At 36.5% G+C, this 17,857-nt stretch overlaps 1 protein-coding gene across 2 annotated transcripts in view; it reads right to left on the bottom strand.

Moving 5' to 3' along the window:
• The window catches only part of Ctsc (cathepsin C), a 32,809-nt gene that overhangs the window by 10,454 nt on the left and 4,498 nt on the right, over positions 1 to 17,857 (bottom strand). Inside the window, exons 3-4 of one of the 2 annotated variants that reach the window (XM_034513659.2) lie at positions 3,724 to 3,890; positions 1,557 to 1,709 (exon numbers count right to left, since the gene is read on the bottom strand). In XM_034513659.2, coding sequence (XP_034369550.1) covers positions 1,557 to 1,709; positions 3,724 to 3,890 — 320 coding nt within the window. Of the gene's footprint in view, positions 1 to 1,556; positions 1,710 to 3,723; positions 3,891 to 9,668; positions 12,593 to 14,257; positions 14,343 to 17,857 lie in introns of those variants that run through there. The other variant, XM_034513666.2, reaches the window with a different exon arrangement.

Raw genomic sequence — 17,857 nt, 5'->3', positions numbered from 1 at the left:
TAATAATAGCCCTCTATAAAGCTGGTAATAATAGCTTTCTATAAAGCAGAGGGTGGTGTGTGGATACAACCTAAGGGAAAAAGAGTCCCCCTAAAACAAAGCATGTAACATATGGCAAAACTGTAGTGTGCAGCTCAGACTCTCAAACAGAACAAGCTCTTGTCTCCATTGCTAATTCCCTCTGCTTCAGATTTCTGTTAAACAAGTCTCAACTTTCTGTCACAGACACATTCAGACCCTGCTTCATGAATCCAGGAAAGGGATACTGTGATGTTTTCCTTATCCCAGTTTTGACAAACCAGAGTACCTTATGCGCTAGAAGCCCCTAGAACAGGTTTTCAGAGATATTATAGAATATTATGTTAAGAAAAGGATGTTATTAGTCAGAAAAGAAAAAAGGCCATAATGTCTCATAGTTGCATATTTCCATCAAATTACGTTCATTTGTCCACTCGGAAAAAAAATTAGAGATGTATCTCAGCTAGTTTAAAGAGCTACATCATTGTGTGGCTTATTTAAATCATAAAAAAAATTAAAACATTCTATAGCTAACCAGAAATTAACCTTTAAATGCTCTTCAAATTGGAGAATATTTTAATATGTTAGAGAAAATAATCATCCTAAATAATTTATCAACCCTGATTGATCTCTAGTTCCCTTCTATTTAACCATGTTGGTTTCTCAAAAAAAAAAAAAAAAAAAAAAAAAAAAAAAAAAAAGGGTTTGCATCACAGGAATAGCTTGGATGCTTAACAAATGGTAAGGAACAACAAATTCACTCCTAATACAGCCACAATTCTAGAAAGATAATGCAGAATACTCAAATTCTTACTCAGAGAAATACAAAATAGTATATATAATTTTACAAAGCAGGAAAACGCCACGAGGTTACAAACAAAAGACAGAAAATGCTTCCAAAGCTGTGGCTAGGGAGGAGATGAAGTAAAAGATGAATGAGAAATAAAAATTAGTTTTTCCTGAACCTTAAAACAACCAGATTTTCAGATTTTTTTTCTAGTAGCAAATTTAACAGTTACTATGAACAAGCTGAGAGATACCTGAGGGAGGAGAAGTGGTGGCATAAAATGGGAGTAAAATGAAGATAAAGTTTTCAAGAACATTTATCATAGTTTTTGGAAACTAGTCAAGTAGAAAACACAGCTACAAACCTATTTATATTACCTGGAATAGCAAGGATAAGTCTAGTCATTAGATTGTTGTCAGTAACAGCCATAGCTAAGGATAGGAAAGTAGACTTGCAAGATTTCAAAAAATGGCTAAAAATGACATTAAAGAGAAAAGACAAGGCATATGAATAAAAAAAAAAGGAGAGACAGGATGTGAACCAAGAGCATAGGAAAGGCTCCAAAATATGACTTGGACAGTATGCACAAATATGAAAGAAGGTGAAAGAAAAAAGACAACAACAACGCCTATTAAATTGGGATGGCTAATAAAAAGATGGGACATCCAGGTGGGGCGAGTGTGGAAGGAGGGTGATCTTTAGTACTGACTACTGACGTTCCTACTTGTGACAAGGAGAGACACTGTGTTACCTTGGGATCCTTTGGCCGTGGCCACTTCTCCTTATCAGATCTCGTAGGCTCAGTTTCTCATACTCCTCATATTTAGTTGCAGTCCAAGACTTCTGAACAGTATTGATGGCCTTCACAAAGTTGTGGTTGTGAGTGTAGAGCCTTTCAGAAAGTCTGACAACAGCAAAGGGACATAGTTTCAGAGAAAGTCTTTTCAGGTAAAGCTAGTCTCCAATAAAACTGATACCCACACTGTGTGTCAAGGGTGGGAGTGGTGTAGTCTTTCAAGAAGACAGTTGGCAACAGGGGAAGGCTGAAAATTGTTATGTTCTTTACAGGTAATTTCTTTTTAAAGCCATGCTTATCTTTGTAGTTGGCATGAGAGTATTATCTTTTCTGCATGTCCATTTTATTTATTTTATTTTATATTTTTGAAAAAGAATCTGGTCTGAAAATCATTATGCATATAGAAATGGCATTGTACTTCTGTTAGTAAGTCTCTCCTTCCTAAGTGATAGGATTATAGGCATGCACTGCCACATGGTTTATGAAGTGTTAAGTACAGAATCCAGGGCCCCATGTATGCTAGGCCACCTGACAAGCTATGATCTTGACTTTAAGTGGCCCTTTCAAAGTGCACTTTTATAATCTGTTATATGAACAAAGCAAGTATATGAATACATGTTTTATAAATAGGCAATTCCTAAGTACTATTTTACATAGGGTTTTATGCTATTAAAAACCAGTATTAGCAGAAATATCTGAGAACTCAACTCAGATCCCTGAAATCAGACTCTGAAATAAAGTTCTTTATGTAATTCATAAAAACATTAACATGCGAATCATTTGTCTACTTCATGTGAAATGTTTGGCCATGGATGTAGAAATAACACAGACAGCACATGCATACAAAACAAATTGTTAATTATTCACTGAATTCCAACATTTGTCAAACCTGCACGTCAGTGCACAGCAATTACATAAGCAGTGCTTGAAAGGTTCAATCAGGCTCACCAGTACAAAACATATCAGAAAAACGGCAAGGTGAACTGCTTCTAAGAACCATTTAAGTAGAACGAAATCTACTTCAAGACTGAACTCAAAGGAAGGGATGGATCAGTTTCCATGTTGGTAATCACTTTGAGAGACAAGATTAAGGCATCTTTCCAGGCACAGCTTCCATGAGCTCTCTGCTACAGGCATTCCTTGCCAGGATCACTTGGTTTGAATGTTTAGTTCACGTGCACTTTTAGTGGCTTTTCCAACTAAACAAAGTGGAAAAGAAAATAATACTTATTGATCTCCCTCTTGAAAAACTAATAATGCCTGAGAATTCTTGTTTGTATGGTTCCTTATGGCAGATAGCTGAATGAAAATAGTAGCTGCACAGTATAGCCTGAATTTTATCCCTTGGAAAGGGAAGGGAGAAATATCATAATTATATTATAATCACAAAATGAAAATATTAAAAAAAAACCATACTTAAAACACTTACCTCCAATATCTCAGCCAGAGATTGTAGTTAGAAACAGGTCTTTAAAGAGCTAATAAAGGTCAAAGGAGGTTATTAGTGTGGGCTCTGGTCTAGTTTTACTAGGGTCCTCAGATGAATAGGTTAGGTAGGATACTACAGGGAAGTCCAAGTGAGGACACAGTGCGGAGGAGGAACCAGCATCAAGCCAGGAAGAAACCAAGTGTTAGCCTTCAAAACCCAGAGCAAAACCTCCCCTTTAGGCCACCCTGTCTGCAAGGCTTCTATGTAACAGCCCAAGCAAATAAAAAAACTGCAAAAATACCAAGGACTTTCACTGGTTTTTATGCTTGAAGTTTGGTGAGTTTGTAACTGGACACTAGTTGTAGCATCATCATATGCATGTATTATGCAAGTCATCACTATACCACAACAATGAAATAATTTTTTCTTTACTAGTAATTTGCTATTTTTGTGGTTCCTTTGATCATGTTCTTGTTTATAAGCATTCCCTCGTTTGTTGGTTGTGAAATGTGTTGAAATATTACTTTTTCGTCAGGTCAGTCAGTCCACATCCATTTCAAGTACAGTTTTGTATCACAGCTACGTGCAATTTACATAACACAGCAAAATTACAATTTCTAAAAGTAAACACACACTCATACCACGCACACCATTAAGCAAAGTTAAATGGACAAATCCCTTGTCACAACTCACTTTTCCTGGAGACCTCCAAGGTGTGCTGCATTCTCATCAACCTTCTCATAGTGACTTCCCACCTTCTTGCCAACAAAGCAAGCCCAGTTCCGGCCCAGCACATCATGGACCCACCCAGTCATGGTATCATGGCAGTAACTGACAGCTGTGCTGCCCTTAACTTCATACTGCAACCAAGAAAGAAAAGATCAATTATACCTGTGCTCTGCTCTCAAGTCTGTTTCCTTGGCTCTTGTTTACCCTAAAAATACATCGTGGCCCTCTGCCAACCAAAACCAAAACTTCATTTTAGCTGATGATGTTTTGATAATTATTCTGGAGATCCGAGAAACCAGTCTTTCTAAGATTAGCATTGTCGGCCACCAAACAAAATATCCGTTTAGGAATGAAAGAATGTCTATGGGGAAAAGCTCACATTTTAAAGCAATTATCATACCCAAGGCATCTTGCATTTAATTCTCACCATCTATAAGAAATAATAATCATCCTGTATTTCTGATGATTTTTCAGCTTCAGGGCATCCTCCTGAAGCCCACAGGGCTGTCAAGTGGCAGGAACAGAATTTTTCTCTTCTGCATTTTTGTCAGAAGAGGCTCCCATCAGTAGATTAGAAGAACAGACAACAAATATTTCTGTATAGCAAAACAAACTCCTCTTTTGCTACTAGTCTTCTGGTGCATTAGAATATGTCTATTATGAGGCAACTTAATTTTTGGCTACACTTCATTCAGTAATATGATCCTTTGCATGTTTCTGTGTTACCCCTGAAGGAATACTGTAGTGACAGACCCGGGTTTGAATTCAGACACATTGGCTCTAGAGCCCCATGACTTTCATGCAGTGACTTCTCATTGATGAGGAGCACATGACCAGAATGAGCAGGATGGAGGGAGGCAGAAGGAAGAAAGACACCGGCATAAGTTAGTTTATGGCAATTCTACTACACCATATTTATTAGTAAAACAAGGACACCAGGAATAAAAGAAATTACACTCAGAAGTATAACGCTGGGACTCAGTGATCTGTGCGAATTGATAAGCTTGTCCCCAATGGCCAAATACAAATGCCTTAGCGCTTATTGTGTCTGTTGGACTCTTTGGCACCCTTAGGCAGGTTAAGTGAAATAAATGCATTTTCGACACAATTATTTCCAACTTACAATGTACTTACCAAGAAGATCTCAGCCAAGTTGAGATATAGATATATTAAATAATACAGAATTTCTGTGATCAGTAGACTAAATGTTGGTGATTTTATACAATTTGCTAAGATGATTCAGGTAGGCCTTGAAGAACCATTGACTCTTTCAGGTCTGCTCATTGGAAAGCACCCTTAATATTTTAAGAGCCCTGCAAATTTCCTTACAGCAGAATGTTTCTGTGTCTCTGTATACCTCTGTAGCAATGTCAGTAAATATTTACAGCAGTATAATAGAAAAAGTAAAAAAAAAAAAAAAAAAAAAAAAAAACAAAGCAAAACAAAACAAAAAAACAGGTCTAAAAGGTTTCAAATATGAAAAATGAAAATAATTTTATTAACCCATAATGTTTTGCATAATTAATGAGTTGTCTAGAAAAGGATGAGCCCATCAAGGTTTAGGAAAACTGGGAAATGTGTCTCATAGTGCAAAACAATTTTCATGGACCCTGAGAAGCATAGCCAGCTATTAATATTAAGATACCATATCCAAATGCTTTTGTATCACAAAGGCAGAGACTCCTTTATTTGATAAACACTGTACAGATTCCTTATTGATCCTAGGGGCTCAAGACAACACAGAAATAATGTACTCTCAGAGAGTAGAAATAAAAGATCTGCAAGGTTTGTTAAACTAGAATTTAATATCAAGCACTCCTAAAACCAAATACTGTCCTCTATATCGGGCAGTGTTTCTTCATATATGACTCCTTCACAAACAGCTGGAGTGGAGAACGACCCAGAGGAGAGAAGCCCAGAAACTACAGAGCAAAGGCCAGCTTCCCAATGATGCTTCCATCTGTGTTATCCCAGATAACAATAACCTCTAGCAAGAAGGAGAAATAGTTTTCTAACTGGTGGCTCTGCAAAGTTTCACAGCTGACTCTTGTTGGTTGTTGTTCCTTTTTAATCCAAGGGATGCTCTAAAAATACTGCAGATAAGCTGACTCAGCAGAGCTTCACACAGTGGCCCATGACTATTTCCAACTCTGCCATTTTTGCCAAGGGCTTATTACTGCAGAGCAGAGGTAAAGGATAACAAGACCTTTGAAGCTTGGAATATCCAGATAAAAGCCAGCTCTACTACTTTGGACTTGTATGTTCCTGGGTCAGTGTCTTCCATCTGTACATTCATTGGTAAAATGGAGTTGATTGCAATATATTCCATCTCATAGACTGTCTCCTTCCTCAGGTAACCCCTATGATTAGTCTTCCCATAAAGACATAGGCATCGTGAAAATAAGATTTTTGTTTATTTACTATCTAGGGAGCTTTCTGGCAGCAGGAAACAATTACTGAATGAGTGAATAGGAAAGATTAAATAAAGAACAAATCTTACTAAAAAATATTTCAACATCGACTTATAAAATTCAGAAAAGGTATGAAATTAATAATTAATAACAGTGTTATAATGTCAAGTCATCCAAGAGCCAGGAAACACATGGTGTGTTGGGGGGAGAAGGGGGGTGTCTGTGTGTGTGTGTCTTCTGAAATACTCATTATCCTCTCCAAACCTGTTTCATGATGTAAATTCAGATTCACCTAGAAGTTCTAAATATCCATGTAGAACTTACAACCTATACAATCCACATCTGTGCTTCTATATAAAATTAGCAAAGTCTGATAAATAATTGTTACCGCAGAAACTTTAATTTATATACCTTGGAGTATTTAAAAATTCTACAAGTTTTTTTTTTTTTTTATTGTAACCCATATCCTATAAGTATAGTAAAACCGGCATTTGCAATCCCTTCTGATGCATTAAACTCATGGACTCATTTTCTCCTTTAAAACTGTACTTTATATTATTTCGTAGCTAGAGAAATCTGAGCTTTCTTTTGTTAACCTGAAGTCACCCTATGAGAAGCAGAAGAGGGTGACACAGACAGAGCAGACATGTATAGTGAGGTCCAAAGAGGTAGAAATGTGGCATTGATTATGTTAGGTCAAAGGTCAAGAGCTAGAAAACTTAACCTGAAGGACCTCTTCGGGTGAATTCATTACTTGCTTGATTGAAAAGTTCTCAGGGACTCTTCCAGCTACAGTGAACTCATACATTTTTGTGAGGATTAAAAGACTGAAATTCTGGCCACGTTACCCAGCATTAAATGTAGTCAATTTTTTTGTCCCAAAGAATTTTTTCATTTGTATAAACATTAGTCTCTGAAGACTGACTTGCACAGATGAGACAATTTAAGTTTCCATTCACTTTTGCCAATTCCTACTGCAAAAATTAGAGACTTAGCTACAATTGGAAGACCTCCCAACATGTAGCTCTTAAGTTCAGAGAACTGCTGTCCCAGGCGCTCTTCTGCTTCTTCAAAGTTCCCATTAAGTTGTCACGTATTCTCCAATGTCCTTAACCTTATCCCAACCACCACCATCACTACCATGAATTCATCAACTCTCCTAGATCTACCAAATAATATTAACCTGCTGGGAATATCTTACAACTTAAGCTATTTATCCTATAACTCTTTTTTTTGATATTATAGCATTTATATATTATATATATTATATAGATATAGTTTTAGGCTCTAGCCACCTTTACTCTGAGAGGGGACCGTGCTACCAGCCCTCGCCTGGTTTCCCTTGAATCCTCCGACAAAACACACACACACTCTTTGTTCCTTTTCAATTTGCCTTAGGACACAATTGCTGGCTGTTAATGTTTCCCAGTCTGGAAAAGCATGCACTTAGTAATGTTTTTATTTCCACTCCTCCCACCTGCCCTAAACTGCAGTGGCTAGTCCCATCTAGCCAGCCTCTGCCAAACATCCATGACCACCTGCCTGTAGTACTGGTCACAGGCCCCAGCTCTTTTCTAGACCTCACATGGCTGCTGGCTTCTGCTGTCTCTAAAGCATTGCAAAAAAAACCCTTCTTCTCTCCTTCCTTCTGTCTGCCTTTTCCTCATGGGAAAGTCCTGACCCTACCTTTTACCCAGCAATTGGCCCCAGCTTTCTTTACTGACTGATCAAGAACCAACTGGGGAACAGGACCTTAGCATCATAACTGTCCCCTACATGATACTTTAAAGACTTTTTTTTTTAATTAATGTCCTTCCAGTGTTTCTCTGAATACACTGTACAGCATATATGTGAATGTTTATTTCATCTAATACACTCACTGGTCAGGAGACACCAACAGTTTTGCTGTTTAAATTCCAGTTTTGTTATCACTCATGAAGCTTTGAACAAGCTACAGTTAGAGAGCTCTGTGTTTTTAACTGAAATGGGCAAGATTTAGGACTGATCCTACTTTTCCTGATAATAGTGAAGCTTAAAAACACCCCAAAAGTAACAACATGAGCATGTTTAAACATTTGTAAAGGCAAGACAAAAGTAGCAAAGACATCATCTGTTGTCCGGAAGGTGTTTATGTAACAAAGTTGTTTGACACTTTTTCTGTGCTTTCAGACAACTGACTTTTTGTTTTAAATTATTAATTGTGCTGTTTCTTTATTTCATAGACTGGTAGTGGTGCACATCTAAGTCATAGCCCTCTAGAGGCAAATGTAGGCAGTAAGACATTAATTAACAGTGCATTTGGAAACAAGATTATGATGACATTTTTTACTATTAATCATATCTTCTTGAAATGACTTGTTATAATATACACTGTTCATTTAACCAATGAATATGTTTTTTTAATCAATCTCATATGTGTGATAACATTACTATAGTGGTATATCTGTGTAGTTTTAAAAGTTATCTATACAAATCATAGAATAAATAAGGATCTGAACATCTCAATCTCCTTCCCAGAGCAGTACATCAAAAATGCTTGAGGTCTGAATTATAAACACATATATAGAAATTTATGGCATCTGAGCAACACTCAAATCTAGGGAAGGGTCACTGGACCTTTTGCCTCCCCACACCTCCTCAATAGCAGCATCAATGGAAGCTAAAGCACTCCATTTGCTGCTATGTTTATAGTGTCGGGAAAGTATTAAGAAACAACAAGGCTAATTTACCCAAATCCACATTTGGCTAAATATCTCCAGACTACCATAGCTTTCTCAGAAAGAAGCCAACTTCCTTAATTCTGTTCCAAGAATAAGCATCGGCTTTCTGCCTATTAACAAAACTAAACAATCTATTTAAAAAGTTGAATTCTAATCATATGCAAAGCTGCCAGGAAGTTGTGACCAAATGATGGTACATTTTAAATAGAAAATATTGACATTTAGACTCAAATACAAGAATGGAAGATATTAAACTTGATTATTGCCTATGCTTGAAGACACTTGATTTAAGCTAAAATATACATTCCAAAAATAGCGGAAAAAAACAAACTACCATTTACCACTCAGCAAAGTGGTCAGCATTCTTGGGCTCATTCTCAGTTCCTAGTTCACAAAGTCTCAACTGTGAGGTTGGAAGAAAACATGAAAATACATTTAACTGTTAATTAGCTCCAATTTCTTCTTATGCTTAGCAGCTGTGGAGCATAACCTCTCGTCTTCAGACTACTGAAAAAAAAAAAAAAAAAAAAAACCCAGGAACCACTACAGACATAAAATTCTCTATTTTCCTCAGGCATGTTTTTTTTTTTTTTTTTTTTTTTTTTGTGGTTTTATTAGTGCATGAAGTTTAAGGCAGAATGAACACACACACAAAAATGAATCTGATCTCTTTTGCATTAAATCATTTAACAAATGTTCCGAGGGCCTGCCACAGTCTCTAACAGCTCAAAGGTAAGAACATTCTAGTAACATCGATAAAAACTATACCACAATGATGTATTTTTCAAGCTTCTTTCTTTCAAAATTATTTATTAAACCCATTTTTTTCATGCTATTTGACATACATTACAGAAAATGCAGGTAATACAGTATTTTTAATACAGAGTCAATAATCCCTCTTCTTACAAAGCGGAATGTAATACAAACAGGCACTTTTGACAAAGGACTCTAAGCACTAGTGTACTGGAGGTCCTTCTGGCACATACCTACTATTTTGTACCCACTAATTGCCCTCATAAACATTTATACACCAAATTACATAGAGAAACAAAATTTAGATTAAAACATTTCCCATAGCAAGTCCTCTCTCTCTCTCTCTCTCTCTCTCTCTCTCTCTCTCTGTGTGTGTGTGTGTGTGTGTGTGTGTGTATTTGTGTATCCAACTGCATTTAGACCTTGAAAATCAGCTTTAAAATATGTGACTCTTTAAGGGCTCTTCAGGCAAGAAACTCGACAATATTTCTTAGAATAGAGAACAAAAATGAAATACAGCCATCCTTGGCCAGTGTTTCTAGAGCCTAAGAAAAGTGATGCCTGTGTATTGATTTGAATGAGAGTGCGCCCCCTCTCCAGTAGGTTCATATAATTAAATATTTTGTCTCCACTTGGTGGAATTGCTTGGGATGGATTAGGAAGTGTGTCCTTGTTGGGGGAGGCACTAGAAGAGGTGTGTCTTTAGATGTGGGCTTTGAGGTTTCAGAGGACTACACAATTCCCAGTTAGCTCTCTCTGCCTAGTGCTTATGGATGAAGATGTGAACTCTTAAGTCATTCTTTCACTCCTCTATCATGGACTTTAATCCTCTGAAACTGTAACCCAAATCAAATACTTTCTTTGATAAGTGTCCTTAGTCACAGTGTTTTATATACAAGATGAGAAAAGTAGCTGACACTTTGAAGGCTAGTATTACTCATATAAAGTCTGCAGAAAGAAGTGCACTTTACTTTCCCAGACCTATGAAGTACTATTTGCATTAGGTATTAAAGATAAAGAGAGAAAAGCAGGTGTCCATCCCAGAAGATAAAGACACCAGACCATTCCTTTACAAGTACAAACCAGATCTACCTACAGAAGACAAGGGAAATTCTTTTTTTGTTGTTGTTTTTTTTTGGTTTTTTTTTTGTTTTGTTTTGTTTTTCGAGACAGGGTTTCTCTGTATAGCCCTGGCTGTCCTGGAACTCACTCTGTAGACCACGCTGACCTTGAACTCAGAAATCTGCCTGCCTCTGCCTCCCAAGTGCTGGGATTAAAGGCGTGTGCCACCACTGCCCGGCGACAAGGGAAATTCTTAATGGACACTTTCTCGATAATGAAGTGCCAAATGCTCCCTAGATGTTGAAGACTATCAGGATCAGAAGCAGGAGAGAAAAAAAATAAACAGAAGAAGATCACCAAATAAGTCAATCTGACATGACACAAAACAGTGATCATGACTCAGACACAGGAGAAAAGCATAGTGGCTGACATGGACTAGGTACACATGCCTTTTATGTCTTCCAAGTCAGTTGGAAACCAAGTGAGAAGGAAATGACTCTGCTGCTTAGCAGGAAAAAGCTAGAAGATAGCAATCAGGCTGAACAATAGTGCAATTAAAGAAAGTCAATTTCACAAGTGATTTCATTGGGATTAATACTGAAGTTTGATTCCCAGTGTGTGGGACTGCTAAGGGGAAAGCCAAGCTAATGTTATCTGCTAAGTGCAAGAACTCTGGCTAAAAGCAGGAAAGTGAGTGGACTCAGTGGTAAGGAAGCATAAACTGGAAAGGTGCTCTCCTAAGACTTTAGTAACAGCCAATGCAATATACACTCTACCACCCCACTGAACTAATAATATTTACAATAATTCTGTGCTGGAATGTACCAAAAAAACTACCCAAATGTTCTAAAATCCATTTACTTTGTTGATATGACTTTTCTTTTACTTTTTATCCTCAATGATGTTCTTAGGTTTGAAAGATTAGGATGATCATTTTATAGTCAGAAACTGTATGAGCTTTCAGCATTATGGGAGACTAAACCATTGCTAAGTGTAAAATGAGACTAGTTCGATCAGCTTTATAGGGCTTTCCCATTTATACTATGTCAAGTTCTTAGCAAAAAGCTAGCACTTAAATTTAAAAACCAAACTGAAGAAACAGAAGAGGAAAAGAGAACAGAAAAGAGAAGAAAAAAAGAATAGAAAACAAAAAGTATTAACCACACCATCATTCTGGCTAGGGGCACTGCAGAGTCACTGTCTGCAAGATACATCTTTTAGTATATGGCTAAGAAAGTGTCTTTCCTCCTCCTACGTGGCTTCAAAAGGACCATCTTCCCTCCAGTGGCTAATATCTTTCCATCTCATGTCATCTCAAAGCCTTCTAGGTTTGGGAATATCTCAAAGTAATTTTAAAACGTGAAGGTACCCAGAAAGAGACAAATTAACTGTGAGTAAAATTTTCAGTGTGACAAAACACAAACACACAAAAATAATAGGTCATAAAATCAAAAACCCAAATCCTGTCCACTTTTGAGAAACAATTTTTCATCACGATATTCAAATAGGAAAAGGAAAAAACAAAAACAAACAAACAAACAAAAAACCACTTGATGCATTATAAACTGTTCCCACTAAATGCTGAAGCCCCCTGAAACTTCGTCTCTTCCAAAATGTTTTTTCCTTTATTCTGTACAGTTTCTGGTTGTTCACATTCCACAGTGGTGATTACTGTTTTCCAAGGAATCCTTCAGGAGGGCAGTTGCCTTGGAGGTAGGTCACCAGGACTCCTCTGCATTTTACATGCAAACAGATTCCAGAAGGGATTGTAGCTGCCATGGCCTCTGCTAGCTGCTAGAGGTAGATCCAACAGTTTGCCTCTTAAGCCAAAGTCTGTTCTTGGCTGTGGTTTTAAAAGAGCCTCTCAACAGACGATTTATTTAATAGCTACAAAACAAAAACTAGGGTTACAAGAAACAAAGATCATACCACCTTTTAACACTTTATCATAGTAGCCTTTGTTAATTAAATTTTTAAAAAAGCAATACCAGCACTAATACATTAGGTGTGGTAGGCTTTTATTTTAAGTTATTAAAGACATTCACATAAAATTGCTATTGAGCTCAATGCTTTAAAAAAAAAAAAAAGAGTATTATGCATGCAGGCAACATGCTTGCAGAGCACATGCATCTGGAAGTGACTGCCTCTTGATAAAGCTAATGTGATTTTAAAGTATATTGAAGCAACAGGCTAAATTCTAGCATCTTAGACCCATGCTACGTGTCTTGTACACATTTAAATGTAGTCCTAATGCTACTTGGATGTTTGCCTAAGTACTAGAGTATATACCCCAGTTAGGAAACACAGACTAGGGTTTAACTTTTCTACTGGTAGATGTCTCTCCAAATTTAGAAGGAAAGGTGAAAAATTTAGGGTAGAATTTCATACATTGTACTGAGGAAACCAGTGATCCACTTTGGGGAGATTTCCTATTGAATCTTTCTCCTAAAGTACCACCATGCAACAAATTAAAAATTCTGTGCAGTTCTGAACTACAGGAAACTAACATATTCTCTACTTATTCAGTTTCCTGAAAAACAAAGAAGACATAGCTCATTTCTGTCAATTATGCTCACTCACACTGAGCTGGTTTTAGAGGATGCCTCTCTAAATTTTCAAATGATGCAGTGATCGAGCAGCCTAGGAACAGTTCCTTTCTGCTTCTATGGATGCTGCAGACCTATTACAAAGCCCGGTACAAAGCCTGAAATGTGGCTACGGAGATGGTGATGCTTTTGAGACTTGTTCTCATTTTCCTTTTTTATCATCTGACTTTCAGGGATTAGTAACCAAGAAAAAGAACAGCAAGGAGAAACTATATTAAAGTTTAAGATAGCCCATAGATTTTACTCGCTTATTATCCATTGTTCCCATCAAATTTTATGTGAGTAATAATTTCCATATTTATTCTGAAAATATGAAATGAATGAGCCAAAGCAATCTTTCTTTTCGCAGTCAATATTCTATGCCTTTAGTAGAAGCCACATTAAAAAAGATGAATGACAACTTGATAATAAGTAACTAACATGCCAATTTATTTTGAAAGAGCTACATTCTCTCAAAAAAAGAGAAAAAAAACCTGTGACATCAGTCTTGCACCTGTGTATCTCCTGTACATGTTAATGTGGGAGTGATGCTGCTTAGATGTATCTCTGGGTACTAGGATATATACTATGCATGGTTCTCCCTTGAAGAAGTCTTTGGGAAAAAGAGTAAGCAAGCTATGACAGGTTAGTAATTTCACAAATGTGAATTGTATGTTAGCCAAACCTTCCCAGATTGGACTTCTTCTTTTTGAGTTCATGTCTTCTAAAGTTAAATTTATGACACTTGGGATTTGATGGTGAAATCATAACACATGAGAATAGAACATTACATAAAACAGCAGAGAAGTTAAAGGTAGCAGAAATGCAAGCTCAAGCAAGAATGCATAAAAAAATAACCATCTATGCATTCTCTCTTTCTTTGAGGAATAAATAGGCATTGATTTGCATACAGGGCAGGAGAAAGCTGGCTTAACAATGAAGATAAAGATATTTCAATTGTGCTCACCCAGTTTGTTCCTCAGATGTGGCAACTCATACATTCCCACAGTTCCCAGTTGCATGAACAACTGACTGATAAAATCAGTCACATCCTATGAAGAGTTTACAGTGGTAAACTGAGTCATAACAAAATTTATCAATAAGATCAATAAGAAAATATAACTGAGGCATAAATCAAGATGCTTTTGCTGCCAACTCTTCACCAAAAGTCTTAAGAAGAAATCTCAAGTTTTAAAACATAAATCTTATGTTTAGTATACAGAGTATATATTTTCTAAAAGCAAAAACAATTCTTCTAAAATTCTGTTGTCTTAAAAATAATCCCAGAAGGACTAGTGAAAAAATTAGTGCATAGTTCTTATACCCTATATTGTGGAAAACACAATTGACATTTCTTGTTGTGGTAAATAGTTTGAAACTTGCAAATTGCTGGCACACAAGCTATGGAATTAAAACCAGACATTGGCTTCCCAATATGTTGGCCAAGTTCTAAGTAATAGCTTGTTTTATAAAGCTATTAACCACCTATGGTGGTGGTCTCTATTATTATTTGTTAGTCTATAATTCAATTAAGATTGGAGAACCCAAAAAGGAGCTCAGTTATCAGAAAATTCAGCTTGACTATCATCAAATAAAATGCAAAGCCATAACAAGGGTTGAGTGAGATAATTCAGTGGGCAAAGGTTATTACTGCCAAACCTGAAGACCTGAGTTTAATCCCCAGAACCCACATTGTGGAGGGAAAGAACCATGGGTCCCTTCTATAAGTTGTCTTCTGAGTACACAGAAGCTATATCTCATAAATGCCTCCCCAACCGCCACCACTATCCACAACTCCCACAAATAAAGAATTATAATTCAAATATTTAGCTATAATAAGTCTATTTTCCTCTCTATTTTTTTACCCTTTGAATAACTGTATTCAAGGCAAGACGAGGTTCTGTTTTACCCTTCTTTACTGCCTCAGAGGAGATAAATTGAGAAAAAGTGAGGGATTGGTAACTTGCTTGTTCTTCCTTGAAGACGTTGTTTGAGGCTTACTTTGTTTATATGACTGCCTCTGGACTGTTTGGTTGAGTGTGTCTTCCAGTGGAACGTTATATAGCTTTTCATAAAAATTGATGAAGGCTCATAAAAGCACAAGGAAAAAAAAAAAGTGATCACTTACCACTGACCACATAAAGTCAGACATGATCTCAGCTCTTTATAGCCTACCTGGTTTTGTTGCATTAGTTTTGTTGTTGTTTGTTTGTTTGTTTGTTTTTTAAATAAGAGACCAGCTGCTTTTTAATATGCAGATACCTCAAAGAGGTATAAATGCGCCACAGGACCAAGGAGAGCCAAATGATCCCTGTCCTTATAATCCAACAGTGTAGGACATGCCTGCAGAAACTACCTTCACTTATCCAACAGTGTAGGACATGCCTGCAGAGACTACCTTCACTTATCCTCCACCACCCTAGGTTTTCAAAGAATAATTCTAAGCCATTTTATCATAAACCTAATTACTCTCTTCTCTTTTACAGGAAGTTGTAATGGCTTAGGTCTGTGCCTAGATGGGAATGCAGGTCAGAGATTGCCTTAAAGAATTAGAGAAAAGAGAAACTTTAAAAATATATAGTCACTGGTTTTCTGCTCCACTTGAACTATGCAAGCTTGAAGGCATATTCAAATCCACAGATGGACTAGTCCTATTTCAACCTACCATATTTGAAGTAATTAAAAGCCAAGTTTTTTTCTTCATTTTTTTTTTTTTTTTTTTTTACTGTTTAGGAATCTTAAGGTTATGAAACATGTTAACCTTTCAGCTAATGCCTGAATAAGATGTAAATAAAGCCAAGCCAGGATGCAGAGAATGAAGGGGAGGCCATGTCTGCTGTTGTGCTATAGGATACATAAGGAACACACGATGAGCAGTCAACATATGCACCACCTACTCAAGAAACTCGGGCAGGATGACAGTCAGGAATCTGAGAAAAATACATTTCACAAAATGAAGCACATGGTCTTAGATGTGTTAATGAAAAGGCCTGGAAATCCAATTCTAGAATAATAAAGGACAGAACTAAAATGGTGGGTGTATACAGTAAAACTTGATTAGACATTTATAGCTGGGGTAACTATATTTAGTTTACACATGACCTTTAAAATTGACACTATTTATCTATTTTAAGCCAGGTCTGCTGGCCACACATGTAACCCCAGTACTTAAAAGACTGGGACAGGATTTCAAGCTCAACCTTAGCCTGAACCCCATGTCAAGACCTTGTCTTAGAAATACAAAAGAAATAAGGGCCCAAGTTTTAAATACCAGTTGAAAAGATACATTCTATGCCATTAGAAAAATAGTCTATGTGCTTTATTCAGTGAAACAGTCTTAATTTCTCTTGAGTCACATATGCCTTAAAATATGGTTTCCCAGAACTGTAGGAAATACCCTAATGTTTGTGGTAAAATCCCACTAGATGTGGGGTTAACGAAGTCACCCAAAGAACTTGATTCTCCTTTTATGTAAAGTCATTTCACTTTATACTTTTCCATACAATTATAAACACTTTCCCCTATTACTGCTGCTGTATTTGCTCTTAAGATGAATTATTTATTTGTTTGTTTGTTTGCTTATTTATTTATTACTGTATAAGTATAGAGGGATGTATGTGTGTGACGCTACATGAGTTAAGGTCAGAGGACAACTTTGTGGATCTCCATCCACATGGCTTTCATGGCTTTCAGGCTCTAACTCAGATCCCCAGGTCTGCAGCCAGCTTTGCACACTGCTCAACTGGAACTACCTGATTACATTAAAACATGTTTCAGAAAGAAAAAAAATCTTATATATACATTGCTTGTTGTAAGTGTTATCTTTATCACCAGCCAAATATACCACATAGCTTGTTTTTTCTGCAGTAAGAGAAAACATGGTTTTCTAGAACCTAATCATTCGTGTGTGTGTGTGTGTGTGTGTGTGTGTGTGTGTGTGTTTTGAGTCCGAATCCTCTTCCTACTTAATGTTAGAATAATCATTTGTCTAATAGCATCCAGAAAGGTGTACAAGACATCTGCCTAATCATTTAGTAGTCATTTACATATACATTGTCTTTCCTCCAAGCTTGGAAACACATTTACCTCTCTTTGGCTTTAAAATTAGTTCTTTTGACCCAATGTGATTAATACCCTCCTGCTCTGGCAAAATACTCAACTGATTTGAAAAGAAATGTACTGTGTGCTCCAATTCCTCATTCCACTGTCAGATTCTCCTGCTATCCCTGATGATAATACTGTGGGAAATAGCTGTAGCCTTATTTCTGATTATTATGCCTCTGATAATCAATAGTGATTTTATTCGTTTTCTGGCCAGTATTTTACAGTCCAAATAAATAGGAAGTTTTCTTTTTTTAAAGACTTTATTAATTATTCATCTATTTTTATTCCATTCCCAACTTCTTAATGATTTGTTCAACTTATTTCCAAACCGGAGTTCAAGTTCATTCATTCCACTCATTCTGTTTTTTAATTTTTATTTTTTTATTTTTATATATTTAGCAAATACCAACTAAGTATTTCTTAGTTTATCAACAAAAAATAGAGGAAGAAAACCATAGACAGT

The sequence above is a fragment of the Arvicanthis niloticus genome, chromosome 1 (genome assembly GCF_011762505.2).
Source record: "Arvicanthis niloticus isolate mArvNil1 chromosome 1, mArvNil1.pat.X, whole genome shotgun sequence".
Taxonomy (NCBI): Eukaryota; Metazoa; Chordata; class Mammalia; order Rodentia; family Muridae; genus Arvicanthis; species Arvicanthis niloticus.
Note: the sequence above shows the minus strand (reverse complement) of the source record. Positions and strands in the feature narration are given on the sequence as shown.